Genomic DNA, 18,623 nt, shown 5'->3' on the forward strand with positions numbered 1-18,623 from the left:
CCTGGCTGGATGCCACTGCCCACCAAAACCACTCTATCACTGCCCTGCTCAGCTGGACAGGGGAGAGAAAATATAATGAAAGGCTCATGGGTCGAAATAAAGACAGGGAGAGATCCCTCACCAGTTACTGTCAGGGGCAAAACAGACCTGACTTGGTGACATTTATTTAACTTATTGCCAATTGAATTAGAGTAGGACAATGAGAAATAAAAACTAACTCTTAAAACACCTTCCCCCCACCCCTCCCTTCTTCCCATTTTTCTCTACCCCCTCCCAGCAGCACAGGGGAACAGGGAATGAGGGCTGAGGTCAGTTCATCAAACATTGTCTCTGCCACTTCCTCGTCAGGGAAAGGACTCCTCTCACTCTTCCCCTGCTTCAGCATGGGATGCCTTCTATGGGAGACAGTCCTCCACCAACTTCTCCAGTGTGGGTCCTTCCCATGGGCTGCAGTTCTTCACGAGCTGCTCCAGTGTGGTTCCCTTTCCATCAGCTGTAGTCCTTCGAGATCAACCTGCTACAGTGCGGGTCCCCCACAGGGTCACCAGTCCTGTCAGCAAACCTGCTCCAGTGTGGGCTTCTCTCTCCATGAGGCCACAGGTCTCTACCAGGAGCCTGCTGCAGCGTGGGCTTCCCACAGGGTCACAGCCTCCTTCAGGCACCCACCTGCTCTGGCGTTGGGTCCTCCAAAGGCTGTGGGTGGATCTCTGCACCACCTTGGAACCTCCCTGGGCTGCAGGGACACAGTTGCCTCACCGTGGCCTGCACCATGGGCTGCTCTGGCACCTGGAGCACCTCCTGCCCCTTCTTCTTCACTGATCTTGGTGTCTGCAGAGTCAGTTCTCTCACATATCCTCACTCCTCTCTCCCAACTGAAGTTGACATTTTGGCTTTTCTTCCCCCTTCTTAAATACGTTGTCCCAGAGGTGCTACCAATGTCGCTGATGAACTCATCCTTGGCCAGCGGGGGATCCCTCTTGGAGTCAGCTGGCATTGGCTTTATTGGACATAGGGGAAGCTTCTGGCATCTTCTCACAGAAGGCACTTCTGTGGCCTCCCTGCTACCAAAAATTTGCCACAAATATCTAATACATCCCTTTTTTTGTGAGAAGTACTGTCTGCTCAGGCTCACATTGATTTGATCAGAACTCAATGAATATTGCAACTTTACATTTCTTTCTTACATGTGAAGCTGAAACAGTCCTAGAGGCTTTATTGAATCTTCAAGACCTGTGCTGTTTGGGTATAAAAACAAAGTAGGTTTATTTGATGGCTGAATAGTCTTAACAGAGCTAAATAGCTTAGACAGCAAATCTTTATTTAGATTTAATTGCAGCAGAATCTAATTAACAGTTTTATATTAAAGACTTGAGATCTCTTTGAAAATCACCAATACTGCCAAAACTGCAAACTCATAAAAACAAGGAGACATTGAGAGATTTTTGCAGTGAAGTAATTGATGCAATTTTTTACAAAAAAAAAATAGCTGTAATGAAAAACTAACAAAACCACCAAAGTGATTTAAAGGGCCAAATCTGTGAGAAAGCATGAAGAACTAGTAATGAAGAGACTTTCCAAGTGTAAGCAGCAAAATACTTAAATATCAGTTAGGTAATTCAAAGCTTCAGATATTTTCATGCTATCATAAGGAGGAATCTGGGAAACATATTTATATTTTAACTACAGAGTTATAAGGGCAAAACTGTGCCCCTAGCATGGGTGGGTATAGCCCTGCTCTGCCAAATGGTGGGGGAGCCTGTGGGCTCCAGGTAATGTGAGGCTGTAGCTGATTCCTCATGTTTCTCTGCAGCAGTACAGGCACTCTTTGGTTCACTAGTTCTCATGTGCACACAGCAAAAATAAAAAGTTGCAATACTTCACTGAAGAGGAGGAAAGCAAGAGACAAGGTCACTTACAATAATCATAGAATCACAGAATCATAAAATCATTTGAGGCTGGAAAAGTCCTCCAAGTTAATTGAGTCCAACCTTTCACCAAACACCACTATGCCAACTAAACCATACCACTAATTGCCATGTGCAATCATTTCTTGAACACTTTCAGAGATAGTGACTCCACCACCTCCCTTGGCAGCCCAATCCAATGTTTAACCACCCTTTAATGTCTAACCAGATGTCTAACCTGAACCTTCCCTGGAGCAGCTTGAGGCCATTTCCTCTTGTCCTCTTGCTTGTTACCTGGCAGAAGAGGCCGACCCCCACCTGGCTACAACCTCCTTTCAGGTAGTTGTAGAAAGTGGTAAGATCTCCCCTGAGCCTCCTGTTCTCCAGGTTAAACACACCCAGCTCCCTCAGCTGCTTCTAGTAAGACTTGTGCTCCAGATGCTTCACCAGCTTTGTTGCCCTTCTCTGGACATGCTTCAGCACCTCAACATCTTTTCTGCAGTGAGGGGCAGAGAATGGGACACAGGATTTGAGGTGAGGCCTCACCAGTGCTGAATACAGAGAGACGATCCTTGCCATGGCCCTGCTGGCCCCACTACTCCTGATACAAGCCAGGATGCCACTGGCCTTCTTGCCCACCTGGACACACTGCTGGCTCATGTTCAGCCAACTCTCAAACAGCACCCACAGGTCCTTTTCTGCTGGGCCACTTTCCAGCCACTGTTTCCCAAGCCTGTAGCACTGCATGGGGTTCTTGTGACCCACATGAAGATGTGGCATTTGGCTTGCTGAACCTCATACCGTTGGCCTTGGCCCGTGGATCCAGCCTGTCCAGATCCCTCTGCAGAGCCTTCCTAGCCTCCAGCAGATCAACACTCCCACACAACTTAGTGTCATCTGTAAACTTACTCAATCCTCTCATCCAGATCACCAACAAAGGTATTAAACAGGATGATTTTATGTCTTGCCTCCCTTCAAAATCCTTGGCTGCTGATTACTTTCTCACCAGGAGAAAGTACAGGTTTAGAAATAAAAACAAACAAAAAAAAAATCACGTGACTTTTTTCTTTTGTTTATCATCTCTTCCTTTCTACTGCTCCACTGTAGATGACTTATTTCCCCTTCAGTCCTCATGGGGGACTGACAGCACAGCATGACCCCCAGTTGTTTCAGGAATGGCTCTTTATTTTGCCAGGAGAAACTTGCATGTAGGCAGAATGTGCAGCCCATGTGCAGACTCCATACTGTGTCTTTCTTCAGTGCAATTACCGACCACATGTAGAAAGTGAAAATAAGGCCTACAGCTTCCTTTCTGCAGGTAAAATGCTACCAGAACAGGATGGAGACCTGTAACTTCTCTTTCTCTGTCCCATAAACTCTTTAGGTCTGGAGAGGACGTCTGATCATGACTGTTGTATGAGCAAGAGAAAACCTGCACTAGTCTGCTTACCTGCACAAGTTCCCTCTGCTCTTGCAAACCATTGTATCTGCCCAGGTTCCACCTGACTCTTGGGCATGTAGATCTCCTTTAAGGAATGCCACAGCCACAGAAGAAGAAAATATAATGCTCGAAACAATAACATGCAAATTTTCTATGCAATTCTAATAAAGTCAAACAGTTATTTCATATTTGCTCCCAACAATTTTTTCGTGAGCAGTGAGATGTAGCCATACTCTGACACTGCAGAAATGCAGAAGTCAGAGTTACCTACAGGTTAATGAGACCATGAAAATTGCAAAATTAGATTTTTAGTTTTTTCCTGTCTGCATGGAGCTCTGGTGTGCTTTTATCTAAATTTTTTTTTTTTTTTTTTTACCCAGAGCAGCTGGGAATATTAGCCCTCCAGAAACAAGTTTTGCAGGAAAATCTAATTACATACACTATATTTCAACTCAGAGCATATTTTACAGCCTACTTTGAAAACAAAGCTACTAGTTATGGTGCTATAATGTTATTACCGATGTTATAATAGGGATTTTGTGTCTGACCTGACTCCTATCTCACCACTCTATCAGATTGGTTGGCTTTTGCAAAGTCTGATTAAGCATTAACTAAAAACATAAATCCTGAGGAATTTTCCCAGTCACTTTGACATTTTCTAGTTTGCTGCCATGAATAAAAACAACCTTCTACAAAATCCCATGCTGTTGCTTTAGTGAATGAATGGAAAACACTCTTGGAGCCATGGTAAATACAGATTTTTACATGGAGACACTTAAGTTATTCCAGCTGCATAATTTCTCCTCTCTTGCAATGTCCTGTACTTTCCTAATCAAACCACCTGTTGTTTCAGAAAAATGGCTAGAACTACTATCTGCCTGTTTAAAGTTTACAGTCCAAAGAGGACGTAATAACAGGATGGTGATTCAATCTGTATTCTCCAAACAGATAACTAAATTCAATATTCAAATGAAAGACGAATGTTCAGTTGGACAGAGAAGCAGCTGAAGCAGCTTGGTAGACTGCATTCCTAGTGGGAAGAAAGTCCTCTGCCTTTAAAATCTAGGCTGTTCTCACAGTTAGAAACACACCCTTAGGAAACAGCAAACAGATTCTCCCAAATACGGGGAACTGCACAGTTTCCAAATAAGGAATTCTCCATGGAGTCTTAAACAAAGGAAATCATCCTTTTCCTACTGTAAATCAAATGAATCATTTTTCCTCCAGAAGAAACTTAACTATACTTTCCTAGATGAACATATTCACTTCAGCATTTTGTAGGACCTATGCTTTCAGTTTTGTTTTTGCAAAATGATATAGAAACAATGTGTCAAGTTCCAGCAGGCAGACTTGTTTCTCTAGCTGCTTTGTATTCTCAAATATTCTCAAACATATCTGGGAGAACCCATCTGTCTACAGAGATAAGATGAAAAGCACTTTTTAAAAATATAAACTATCTTTATGAAGTCTATAGAGAATATGTTCACATGACAAATATTTGTTACTGCACCCAGAACAAAGGGACCAAAGCCAGACGTGTATAACTCATTTAGGAAAGGGGGAAAAAAAAGCCTTAACCACTGTCTAATCTACTTTTGCTCTATTAGCCTTTTGCTGAGTAACAGGCTTTAGGAACCTCTTACAACCAAGTTCAAAGAATGCTACATTCTCATTGATTTAAAAAACTGCCTTTGAGCCCACAGCTGACATGCCCTTGCCTTCCAGTTCCAGCAAAGACACCTCTACCTCTATGTAACTTGCAATGCCAGCTTGTGAGCTCCTGGTCAGAACTGAAAATATCAATTGTGCACAGATCTACAGTTCCTGCCTGGAACTATGCTTTGTATCAAGTTCTTACTTGCAACTTTCTAAGAGCTGGTTTAGCCCATAGGCCGACCTTTCAATTACTGGTTCAAGATCTCCCAATAAAATCAGGATCTAATTATTAGTGATTTTTTTTCCCTCTGAGAAGTTGGTAAGCAATCAGATTTAGTGGGAGCATGGCTTCTGATCATAATACACCCTAAATATCCTCCTGATACACTTGAGACTGCTAACTGCTCCAGGCCACTCAGTCCTTGGAAGGTGCCAGCAGGCCTCCTAGTGATGCTCCCCCAGAGCTGGCTTTGAGAAGAAATACAGAGTTAGACCCTATAAAGAAGGCAACACAGCTGGAATTTCCATGCATATCCTCTGACACTTACTTTCCATCTCTGTGCTTGAGGGCTATGTCTCAGTTCAGTACAACATTTTTCTCCTCAGACTTTTTTTATTGGTAACAACAGCACAATCAATAAACAATGTGAAAGGAATACTTGGGGGGAGTGAAAAGGTTATTTTGGATTTTAGGAAATAATGCCCTCAGTCCATAAAGTTTCTTTTTCTACTTGGAGAGAGGAGAGATGTGGGGAGGAGTAAGAGAGAAGGTTGATGCTTCTCTGGTTTCACTTCTCTATGACAGAATGGAGGGAGCTGTGTTCCACATCTGGTCTTAAAATGAGCACTGGACAAAGCCCACCCCAATCACTGCTGAGAGTTATACTCTCTATCACTCTCCCCCTCAGCTGTGTTCATCCCTGGGAAGACGCTCTCTTGCCAGGCATGTTCTTGCCTCCTCCCACTCACTCACCCACCCGAGTTTCCCTGGCAGCTGTGTCTTAGCCTTGCTCCAGCCCTTAGGATATCTCCACCTACCACTTCCTGCCATGAAAACGCTTTAGATTTATACCAGATCTGCTAACTTGGATAACGAGACACCAAATGCTGAGCTGCATCACCTCTCAAGGGCACAGATGGGGGAAGGGATGCAGAAGTGACTTAATGTACCTTGGCAGCTCTTTTTCTGCTTGGGTTCTAGGGGATCGGCACACATCGAGAACTGAATCTGTTTTAGCAGCCCTTGAATTCCTTTAATTCATTCCAGCAGCCTCTTTAGTGTATAAGAGTCATCACAGTGAACACTGCACAGCATCTACTGTGTAGGAGTATTTATGACTGTACTCTACAGCTCTCAATATGTGACAATTCTCCTACTCCAGTTGTGGTCCTTCATGATTCTTCAGCTGCTATAGCCTGGCCTCGATGTGATCCTTAGTCATTGCTAGGACCCCTATGCCATTCCTTGGTGCACAGCACGAGGACAAATATGCAGCTCTAGTCTAGCCAGGTGTGGAAGGGTGCAAAGGCTTGTAAGAGAGAAAGAAGCACAGAGAAGGGGCAGGAAGATGAGAGCTGTGTAGCTGTTGTGGAGATTAGGAAAGGAGCTGAAACAGTCACAGTCTTTTGGGAGGAGATATTCCACAGGAAGCTCAGCAAGAAAGAGGAGTGTACTTTAGGCTCCCTCTTCACATCTTTTTTTGTGGAAAAGGGAGTGAATTGGTTCAATGAGACATTATTCAGGAGTTGACTTGTTCCATTTGCCCTATTCCAAGTTATTAAAAATGGAAATATGAAAAATTAAAACAATTTTCCAGACTCTCACTCCATCAGTTACTGAAAGGAAACAAATATTTTTACGTCTTATTTCAACCAGGTATGTAATTTAATGTTGCAAAACTGTAATATTTGGGCTATAAATGCTTCAGGGAACCTGAAAGAAAACTATTTCCACTGGATTTTATATCATAGAAACATTTATATTACTATGAATTTCTGCCATGGTAAAAAAATGAGCCTTGATGCTTTTAAAATTACCTCTTCTTTATTTACCCCATAACATTACAGCAGGAAAGGTTTCATAACTATTGAGTATTACACCACAAATAATGTCAAAACAATGAATGTCAAGATTCCTAAAGAGAAAAACTGTAGTTTTATGATAGTAGGCAACAGGGACAGAGGAAAGACACAAAAAGAGAAGGTAATTTATTAAAAGCTGAACATTATACAGAAGCAAATATATGACTACATTTCTAATAATGTAACTCTCAGGAAATGTATGCTATGAATCCTTTTGAACCCCTCAAGACTTGTGTGTGGAATGCAATATGTGCCGGAGGCCCAAACCAAAGCACACATACAAATACTTCAAGGAATTAATCTAAAATTCCTGCATGTAGTGTAAATTATTGTGACTGCAATGTCAAGATCCTTATGCCTGAGATGAATAAAAGCAAGTCTGCTATATTCCCAGAATACAGGAATAGCTGCTCCATGGCACGATAAATTACACCTTTCTCCCCTCACTTTTACTGGCTTTCTTACATTAGGAAAACCTCATTGTTGACCAAAAGGAAGACTTTTTTTTCCCCACAAGGGACCAATGATTATACATTTGTATACATCTCCTATCCACCCCACATTTCTATCTCTCCTTTCCTGGAGACCATTTCTCCCCACCATACCAGCCTAATTGTCATAATAAAACTATGCCCTGTTCAGTTTCTGAAAGACAAAACAGGATCCAAATCCAGGAAAGGGTTCATGGCTGTGAATCAATTAAGGAGACTTCCTCCAGTCCAGAGTTAGTTAAGACCCTGAGCCTCAAAGATTTAGATGTCTAACTTGTATTTAAAGGTACCTAATTACCTTTAAGAATCTGAGCCTAAGCCCCTTGGGGTTAACTTGTGGCTCTCTCCTTAGCATTTCCTACAGCTATTTCAGAGAGATCCCTATTCAGTTTGCTGATGCTAGGCATTTCAGAAGGGAACAGCTCTCTTGTTTCAAATCTGTGGATGCTATTATGTACTAGAGCAGTTAAAAGCCAAGGTGCTTCAAAGGAACTGCTGGCACCTTTTAAATCACCATCGTGAATTTAACTTCTTGTTCCCACTGTCTTGACTTTGCACACACCTGAAATCCACCTACTGTCCCTTATTCTTATGCTTTCCACCTTTTATATGCTTCAGTACAACAACTTCCATGAGCCCTACATAACGTCTCCTTCCTCTAAGAAGCAGCAGGCTTTTTCTTCCCTCTCCTGCTTTGCAACATCCTTGCTTTGGAATCCCTCCAGTAAGCTCCTTAAGCACATGGAGTCGCAAGTACTTAGCAGAGAAGAGAATTACATAAATAATAATAATAATAATTAATAGCCCATAAATGGAACCTTAAGGGGCTTTTAATCTTCACACGTGCTTGGAAAGGAACTTTCCAAAACTATTTAATTTGGGTGAGAGTTCTTGGAGGCAACATAATAATCAAAATATCAAACAAGTTTGTACAATTACATAGCCAAGTGGGCTCCAGCACAAGACAATATGTGTATATAGTTTGACTGTGGCTGAGCATTGCCCATCCCTGGATTCCTTAAGTTGATTTTTAAACAAAGTTTGCAGGGAACGTGTAGGATGCGCTACTCTTCTGCGCTACTCACTTGAAACTGGATGCCAGGTTGGAGGAGTGAATCATTTTGGAAGCAATGGGTTTCTTTGCATTTCCTAGAATAAGATGTGACATAATGTATGCAGTTACATAGCACATGCTAGCAATACACTGTTGATGCCTCTTTTAATGATCTTGATTTTTTAAAGTTAAATGATGTATATATAATTTCAACAACTCCGGTGTTTGTAAGAACATTATGTCTATTCTCATGAAAGATTTCAGAATCAAAATTGTGAGCAAAATGAAAGGGGTTAACAGTGCTGTATTTTCTGGTCTTTCTTGTGACTGAAATGTTGCTTATGTGTGAAAAAACAGATATATCCTTGAATGAATAGTGATTTTTGCTTCAGACCAGTTTGATTACAATATCAGTCCCCCAACTGATCAGCAGCGGGATCTTTGAAGAGATACTTAACACTGAGTTTTTCATGAAATACGCTTATTTTAATAAAAACTTGGACGGTTGAGAGTGGAGTATTGAACTGCACTTGTAAAAGAGCTGTCCTGGAAACCCACATTCCCAAAGTGGCTCAGGCACAGGCCATGGACCCTTTTCCCTGGCATGGCACGTTCTTGTGCGCTGGTTGCTACTTTCCACTTCTGGTCCTGGGGAGCCACCGTCGCGTTTTCCACAGGGACACAGAACTATCCTGGGGAAAACTAGCCTTCCCTTGGAAAAAAACAAGCTGTCATTGCTAGCCTACCCAGGGATGGGGAAAACTTCTGGCTTGGAAATGGCTGCACTGAGGCAGCCCTCGGCGCTGCGCTCCTCTCACACAGCTTGCATGCAGGGTAACGGAGGATCCCCTGGGGTGAAAAATAAAGATTTGTCCGTATTAGCTCTCCGTTTCCCTAGAGTTTTCCCTCCCGGCTCCTCGGAGAGGCCCCCGGGGGGAGGACAGGGCCGGGCCGGGCTGCGGCCGCTCCCGCCTCTCCTGCCCGGCAGCGGGAAGGAGGCGCCGAGCCGACTTAGCGGCCGCTGCCGCCATGGAAACGCGATCCCGCTCGGCGGCTTCCCGGGGGCCGAGGGCAGAGGATTCCCGTCCCGCTGAGGGGGGGGGGGAGAGAGAACCCAAGAGAAATCAACCCAAAACTGAAAGAAATCAGCGCCACGCAGCGCTGGGGTGGTTTGGTTTTGTGGTTTTGGTTTTGATTTTTTTTTTTTTTTTTTTTTTTACGTAGGGGGGAATCGTCCAAATTTCGTCAGCGCACCACTTGTTATATTTATTTACTTTTAATAACCCAGGCAAGCGGCAGTGGGCCGAGCTGGTGGGGAGTTTTTTCCTGGCTGAAAGGGGAGGAACTGTACTTGAGCGGGGATCCGAGGGGGAGGCAGCGCTCTGCGGGGCGGGCGGAAGGTGACAGGGCTGGAGGAGGCGGCGGGATAGCGGGGGATGGAAGGGTCGGCTGTGGCGGGCAGGATGGAGAGGTCGGGCGGGATCCGGTGTAGGCAGATGGTGCGGCAAGTCTCCTCCTACAGAGTCTGGAAGGACCCGAGTATGGGGGCTGTAGCTGCGCGGAGGGTCCTAGTGTGCATGGGGAGGCAGGCAGGGAAGCTGGAATGTAAAAACATGCAAAGAGAAAGAAACAGAGTGGGTTGAAGGGGAGGAATCTATAGTCTGCCTGGGAAGAACAAAGGCAGCAAGACTACTCTTCATCAGCTTCCTCCAAAACGTGGAGCAGGGCCCCCCTCAGGGGCTGGCTGACCACAGCCCAGGTGGTCCCAGAGTCAGCTGCTGCTGGAGCACTGCTGTGCAGCCCTCTGCCTTCTCCTTGCACCATCTTTCCTCATCCCTTGCGCTGACCCATGCTAATCCTGCCCAAAACCAGGGCAAGGAAGCAGAACAGTGGAGGGCCTCATCATTACTACAGAGTTGAGGCAAGTGGGATGTCCTCAGCTGATGGACCAGCTGGGCTGGAAACATGGAGCTGCGCCCACAATTTGCTATTTCTCTGCTGTCAACAAATAACAGCAAGAAAGCATCAAGCCCTTACACTGCTCATCTGTGTAAAAGATGGCAATTTACCACTGACAGAGGTTAATCCTCCAGCTCAAATGGCAGAAGGCCATGCTGTGTAGTTACAGCATTCATCAAGCTTGCTAATGATCTTGTGGTAACATACATGAATTCAGATGATGAGCATCCTCTCCTTGCTTTTAATATAGCCTGCAAAATTATGCTGCAGGACTTGTTCTTAATTTATCCTCCTTCTGCATATATTCAGCATGTTGCCGGTTTCAATGGGAGGATTGTGTGTTGTTTTCCACAGGATGCCTCTCTTCCTCAGGGCATGAGGTGGATGGTGCTCTGGGGATGAATTGTAGCTGGGCACAGAAAAGGCATGTTATCCAGATGGCTCCTGTTCTCCTTTTGCAGAAACTGAAACATGTATAGTGAGCGATGTGAGGGAGGTACAATGGAGGCAGAATGGTCTCAGGAGCAAGGTAGTTAAACACCACTTAGCAGAACTGGAATCTCTTTTTGCCAGCATGACAGAGCTGCTTACACAACTCTGGGCATCAGCTTAAACTCCAGCATGCTGGCCACTGCAGGTATGTAGCCCATTCTCAGATGTCCAACCTGTGCTGTTACACTACAGCTGAGATCACCAGGCTTGTTGTCCCAATAAAGTGGTTGCAAAGAAATTCTAAATACTCTGAAAAAGTAAGCAAACCAAAAGTTGGAGGTGACTCAGACTCAGAATCCAAGTGTCCCTTGTTCATGTTTTTTACTGGACTTAAGGTTTAGCTAAATGAACATTTTCTGCAGTATCAAAGCTAGATTCTGTTCCTTCATGTCTCATCTGCCCTTACGCTGTTCCCTGCCCCTGTGTGGCAGCTACCAGCTCCCCAAATGCACTAATGAAACTGTCTATGGGCCTGCAATGCAGATGATTTACAGGCCAACCTTATAAATGATTGTATCAGTTCTACTATGGAGGCAGCAAACTGTGCTGCCAGAATGGGACTGGGCAACTGGAGATGGGAGCCAAGAGAGAGGGAATGTCTTCAGCTTCCTTTGCCAAAGGACAAAGTTTTCCTATAGCAACACCTTATACATCACTTGAGTAGTAATGATGGTGTGAAAACTTGTCCCTCTCCTCCAGAAGGCCTGTAGAAATATCTACAGTAATGTTCATGAGTAACTTGGCCATCTCTGAGCCCTGATCAACACCAATAAATAATTTTCTGGGCAGAGCAGGGCTGGGGCAACATTTGGAATATGAAGACACACAAGCAGAGACAGAACAGAGAAGAAATCAAATTATTCACCAGGGTCTCACCAAGTGGTTGTTGGCTGTTCTGCTCACCAGTGATGCTAGAATCCCACAGGAAAAAAAACCACCTTAGAACATCATATGTAATTACAGACTGCATCCTCACACAATTGTGCAAGAGGCACAGCTCTTAACCCTGCATTTGACTAAAATACTAATTTCCTTTGAGGTATTCCATTTATCTGAAAATACCTCTCTTCCCATTTAGATCTGGTCAGGAGAGCTGTTTTTCCATTTCAGCCTGCCTGGCTGAGGCACCTGGAAAGGTGCTGCAGATTGTAAGCAGCATCCTGGTGCCCAAGGAGTGACAGTGAGCTGATTTGGCATCCCAAGTCCTGCCTGCTGCAGAGGCAGCCCAGCCCAGCCCCGCCCAGCCTAGCTCAGTGCTTCAGCCAGACCATGGCTGCTGCCTTCATTTCCTCCCCCTGAACTGAACCCGTGGAGGGAGGCAGGCTGCATTCCCCAGGGAAAAGTAGGCTCTGGAATATATTATTGATTTGCTGGAGGAGACTCTGGCCAGAGGGCAGTGAGAGACCGGGACAGCTGGGCCCTGCACGAGGATGGCTGCTGGGCCAGAGATCAATATATTTCAGTGTACCAGGGAGCAGGCACTGGCAAAGCCAGAAGTTAGAAGGGTAGATGTTTCCTTTGTTCTGTTTGTCTTATGGAAAAAAAGAGGCAAGAAAATAGGTTTAAGGATTCTGGATATAGAGGAGGAAATAACCTCTTTATTTACAGAATAGCACAACCCAGCCAGCAGTGACAGTTTTAAAAAGGACTGTTTTAAGGTTGTCTATAGCTGAGGAAATGGTGACTGGTAAGGGTGGGGAATCTAGAGAACTTAGTACATATTTGTTGGGTTACTTTTGGTTTGAAATAAGGGCAGCTTCAAGGATAAGTGACCAAGTTCCCAAGTCAGTATTTTGTGGTTTTACAATCACACTTTCAAAAATGTTTTCTCCTTCCTGTTGCTGTGTGGAAGATCCACCAAAATAGCCCTCAAGATTGCCAGCACACCAGGCAAAAGAAAAAAAGTATTGCTAGTAGCATCTGCTAGTTTTGCAGTCTGTGTGACATACAACACCAGGAGACACATAGATTTGAAATGCAAATGTGTTTTCTATTGTGTTTTAAGAAAATAACATTGCCTCCAGAGTTTATTTTACAGTTCCCAGTAAATAAGAGCTAGGCTGCCAGGGGTGGTTACTTTGGTTTGTTTTTGTTTTGTTTTTTTTTTCCCTTTCTTTTTCAGTTGCTCCTAAAATCATGGTCTAAAAACTCCTATAATGCAGATTGAGCTGTTGCATGGTTTTGGAAGGACTTGTTCATTGTGTCCCCACAGCACTCCATACTCTACTTCACTGTTGCACAGTTGCCTGTAAGTCTGTATTGAAATAAATAATTTTCATAACTTTGTTCTTTTCTGAAGAGCACTTCCTTTTTTCAAAAAACCCCTACAAATATAATTTTTTAATAACTATAAAAAAATATAATGAGCTAAATAGGGCACAAGTGGTGACTGATGAGTTCATGCTGACAGCATGCTTCTTGGGATGGCTTTGGTCCACACAGCCCATACTCCTCAGGCAGTGCCCAAACACAAGCCAGAAACTGTTCCCAGGAGACATCATGGAGACTGGTTTTAGGAGAGAAGGAGAATGCTGCCACATGGCCACAAGCTGGGCAGTGTCACTGGCCCTTACAGTCAGAGGACAGGCACTGAACCTGTTTGGTCTAACACAGATGTAACTGTAATCAGGTAACTAGTAGGAAGTGCTACCACAAATTTCAGCTTCATTAAGTGCCTAGCTGTCCTGCACCTCTCCTCTGTAGTAAGAGTGCACAAAATGGTCCTGGTCCTCTGCAGTATCTGTTAGGACAACCTCAAGCTGATGAAACATGTAGGGTGCATGGAGCTGCTTGCCTGGATTCTTTATAGAGTTTATGGTGATTTAAGAAAAAAAAATGCAGATTTCAGCTGCACCAGATGTATCTGAGTAGTCTTCCTTTTGTCAGAAAAATGTATGTTCCCTCTAGGATATGAGCTACAAGGTAAAGGGAGAAAGAAGATGGATAAAATTTGTATTCTCTTCTCCTACTACAAGTCTGTAACCTCTGGCAGTGAGTGTCATGTCAGCTGGGCACTTTCATGCCTCAGACACTACTGCTAAGCCTGACAGTGTATGTCTCTGACAGACCAACATCAATGTGAAGGAGAAGGGAGATACCAGGAACCTGTCTCCTTCAGCATGCTGCTTCAGCTATTCAGCCACTAAACTTAGGGATATAGCAGCTGTAAAACAACAAAATAAATTCCAGCTTCCCTTCCTCTCCCTCCTCAACCCCCCTGGGTTCTCCCATAATGTCTGTGGTCACCCATTTGGGTTATTTGCAAAGTTTCCACTTACCACAGTAATTTCGTAGGAATGAGTGTATTCCTTCAGTGCTGTGTGATAATAAGACCAAAAATAGGGAATGGAAACAAAGACCAGAGGACAGTAGAGGCTTGCCTAGAACTACCCTTTTACTAAGCAGCCTGAGCAGAGAATCAGGGAAAAGCCAGGCAGTACTTCATTCTGAGCTTTCACACCAGTTAAGACTGAAAGCTATTGCTGACAATTTTGCAGGGTTAAGACCCCATTTAGGATTGGATGGTGTTTGTTCAGGCAAGAAGTCTGTCTATACAGTTAACTCCAAGCACTTTAGTTAGTCTGATTCGCAGGTTGTCACATCTGAGAACAGTAAAGTCCAGTTGAATTTGAAAATGAAACATGAGGATCCATGTGCACCTTAAAATTGCCTTTCTTAAAACCAACACAGTGAGTGCAAGCCCTCACTTCTAAAACAACTGTACTTTAAAATCCCTGAGGTTTCGTTGTGTGAATATCCCTGTTACGCTGTGTGAATATCTGGAGAGTTTAAGTCACTGAGAGTTTCACTGTGTGTCTTGCTGACTTGAAGCTTCATAAGTAGCTTTATACCCTGGAACAGCTGTCTGTAGAAGAGCAGGTGGGCTGTGTGGCCTTTAAAATCAAGTAACAAGCTCATCTGGTACATACTTAGATCTTTTTTAAGGCAGGAAAGACACAGATGTTAAGGAAAAGGTAATATCTGTGCAATATTGTGTGCAATTTTTGGTGACAAAATATAAGAAGGATATAAAGCTACTAGAGAGCATCCAAAGGAGGGCCATGAGGATGGTGAAGAGCCTGGAGGGGAAGCCATACGAGGAACAGCTGAGAAGGTCACTTGATTTGTTCAGCTTGGAGAAGAGGAGACTGAGGAGAGATCTCATTGCAGTTTACAGCTTCCTCGTGAGGGGAAGAGGAGGGGCAGGTACCGACCTCTTCCCTGTGGTGACCAGCGACAGGACCTGAGGGAATGGCCTGAAGTTGTGTCAGGGGAGGTTTAGGCTGGTTACTAGGAAAAAGTTTTTCACCCACAGGGTGGTTGGGCACTGAACAGGCTCCCCAGGGGAGTGGTCACAGCACCAAGCCTGACAGAATTCAAGAAGAACTTGGACAATACTCTCAGGCACATGGTGTGACTCTTGGAGATGGTCCTTTGCAGGGCCAGGAGTTGGACTCGGTGATCCCTTCCAATTCAGGATGCTGGATGTGTGTGGAATAAGGAGGTACTAACCCAGATTTGCACAGATAACACACTGAATTAATACATACCTTTGTTTTAGGAGTTTCACTTTTCCAAGTGCCTCTGGGATTTAGGTATTTGATTTTCAGTGGTACCAGCGTGCTTCAATGCAGTAATTACAAGTACAGACTTACTGTGAAGGCTCAAAGAGAAGAACTTAGTGGCTCTGAGTAATAATTTTAGCACTCAAAGCAATGCCAGTGTGTGTTCCCAGCTCCCATAAAGTGGCCATAGCTGTGCACCTTTTCAGTGAGAACAGTGTTTGAACAACTCCGGCCATTGTGCTTTTGTAAACTGGCTTTCAAAGGTTCTAGGTTTTCCATGTCATTGTGGAGGAAAACAAGCCTCTTCTGAAACATGTGTTGATCCTACTCTTTATCTTACAGGAGGGACATCCTGGCTTGACCCAAAGAAACCTGCATTGCTTCTGAAATGAGCTGTCACCGGTTTTGCATTGCTCTTAAGTGGAAGGCTTTCTGTGCTTGGCCTTGTAACTGTCAAAAGCCTCCAACCAAAAGTCTACAGCCACAAGTGTATTTCACTTTTTATTTCAGTCTTTTCTCAGAATCTCAGAGTACAGAAATATGGTTAAAATTCCCCAAGCAATTTTAGTTATCAAATATGAGAACAGTATAAAAATATTTCTGTGAAATTAAAGGAAATCTTAAAAAAATTCAAGTGGATTTTTGAATAGCATAGTTTTAAAGCTAATCAGTAGTTTAAAAATGCACTTCATCTTTGGAATTTCACATAAAAACCACTTCCAAAAGAAAACATCCCTGTTTCTCCTTTTTCTTAGTTCCCAGAGTAATTGCAACAGCTTGTATTTTATGTGGTGAAATTAGTGTAATAGGCACTGAATTGAAAGAAACTAAATTATATTTGTCCTTTGTTTATCTTATTTGCTGACTTCTTGCCTTACAGACCTGAATTGGTGCCATCTGTCCTTTACAGAAATAGCACTCCTTTACATCGATGGCCCAAGCCACCAGCCCCTTGGAACAGCCCACATTTTAGACAACAGCAACCTCTCCCATCCCCCTTTTAAAAAGGCCAGTGGGCTGAACTTATCAAACTCTTTCTGTGGACTCTTTTGACATGTAAAGGGGAATGGCAAGGAGAGAAGACCTGAACATAGTAATGGGATGAACTACAGTGCACAGCAGTGTAGCCAACAGGTACAGAAGATGGCTAAAGGAGTACAGAAAGGCTGAAGAAAAGAAAAATCAGAGGAAAATATTAAGACACTTTCAGCAAAGCACACGTGTCTATTTTATTGTGCTGGGTTTTGTGGCAGTGCTTTAAGAGTTTATCAGCCAGACTTCAAAAAGTCTTGGCCTCCACCCCACTCATTTATGTTGCCAGCTAAGCCAAAGATTTCAATGGCTTTTTCTCCTTCCCCAGCCCTGCCTTGCAAAGTTCCTCCTCTCCATTCCTTTTAGTCCACACAAGGTGCTCGTTAGCTGTCCACTGCTTTCTAGCCTTTTTCCCTTCTGTGTCTGATCACGTCTCTCAGATAATTTTAAGAAATTTTTGAAAATACTACATTAGAATGCCTCCAGTTTTGAAGTTTCTTATTACTTTTCCTTTAGCTGTACACTGGCAGATGAAAGAAGCAGAAATCATTGCCTGCTTAAGATAAAACATCTCCACGGCATCTAAGCACAGCTCTGTGGTGAACACAGACTGTCTTATCGTTTGTCTGTTCCTTCCCTATGACTGCTGTCCCTACAAGCCCATTCTTCAATTTTCTACCTCAGCTTGTGCCAAAAGTAGCATCCAGGTATTAAGGTGTAACAAAGTGCATTAGAAGGATTCAGAAGTTTATCTTTACAGCAGGGCCAAGAGGCACTGGCCTTTCAAAAAGCAGGACCAAAACCAGGGTGTCTCATGTTTTACCTTCCTAGAGCAAATTGAGAATTGCACAAAGATGTGAATTATACTCACATGGATGGCACAAAATAATGGAATAGAAGTGTTCTTGGAGTATTAATTGTGATTACCTCAACAAACAAGATGGGCACCTTGGACATCTAATCCAAGTCTTGTTTACCTGGACCGTCACTTGCCCCTAAGTATACTTTGCCTCCCATCTAGATTTAATTCATCACAGTAAATTGTGTTTTAGCAGGGAGAGATCAAAGAAGTTGTTAACAGGCATCTTTTACAGATTTTAAAAAGTCTGTTTTTAAATCAGAAACTAGGTGACTTAAAATGTCTGGTGGCCTATTCTCAGAGATAGTAATTTGCTTAGTTTACAACACAAAATGCTCTGTCTGCTGTAACCTGCCAAGTCAAGATTCTGATATCCTCAGAAATGATTTGCATGCATGCTGGCCTTCATTTTGCAGGAATCAAGCTGGTTTAAGCAAGCAACATTTCCTGTCTGGTTCAAGACATAGCCTTCACACACCTTTGAAGTTTCTTATGATTGGAAGAGTTTCGACCTCCACTTGCTGCAGTCTGAGCAGGGCTGGTTTGAAGGGCTTTGCAGTGACACACACAAGCTGCTAGCCCCTCGAGTTAGCCACAGCACCCTGTTTTCTCAGTGATGAACACCCTTTAACCCCAAGTGTTCCAACTCCCAGGCAATAAGCCCTCAGACTGCACAGTAAGTCGGGACTGCTCCTGGGTTGCTTACCTCTGAAAGCACTTTATGACAAGGCCAGCACAAACATGCTGCAGTAGGTTGCCCCTTTACTTTGTCAGTATTCAAAGAAAGCATACGCACAATCCTAGCTCTGTAAGAGGGAAGGATACTTCCTAGCAGGGCATGTTGCAGGGGAGAAGATAACTTCCACCCTACTGCTTGGGTGCACAGTCCAGCACTGCGTAGAGCTTTGTGGCTGTTGTAGTTCTCAGTCTTGTGAGAAACTTGGACTTGAACTGCCCTCAATTAAAGTTGCTTGTGTTTTGCTGAACAAGTAATCAGAACACTCTCAGTTCTAATATTTCAACACAATGTTTTTGTCTCATGTTCAGGATAAAGACTGAAAAATATGACCACCGTCATCCCCCAGTAA

At 43.7% G+C, this 18,623-nt stretch overlaps 1 protein-coding gene across 1 annotated transcript in view; it reads right to left on the reverse strand.

Moving 5' to 3' along the window:
- Window positions 1-862: 862 nt before the first annotated feature.
- The window catches only part of ZNF704 (zinc finger protein 704), a 132,007-nt gene continuing 114,246 nt past the window's right edge, over window positions 863-18,623 (reverse strand). The window contains exon 8 of the mRNA XM_027638537.1: window positions 863-1,235. Within this exon, the coding sequence (XP_027494338.1) occupies window positions 1,224-1,235 (12 nt within the window). The 3' untranslated portion in view covers window positions 863-1,223. The remainder of the gene's footprint in view (window positions 1,236-18,623) is intronic.

The sequence above is a fragment of the Corapipo altera genome, unplaced genomic scaffold (assembly GCF_003945725.1).
Source record: "Corapipo altera isolate COAL_440 unplaced genomic scaffold, ASM394572v1 49, whole genome shotgun sequence".
NCBI classification, from domain to species: domain Eukaryota; kingdom Metazoa; phylum Chordata; class Aves; order Passeriformes; family Pipridae; genus Corapipo; species Corapipo altera.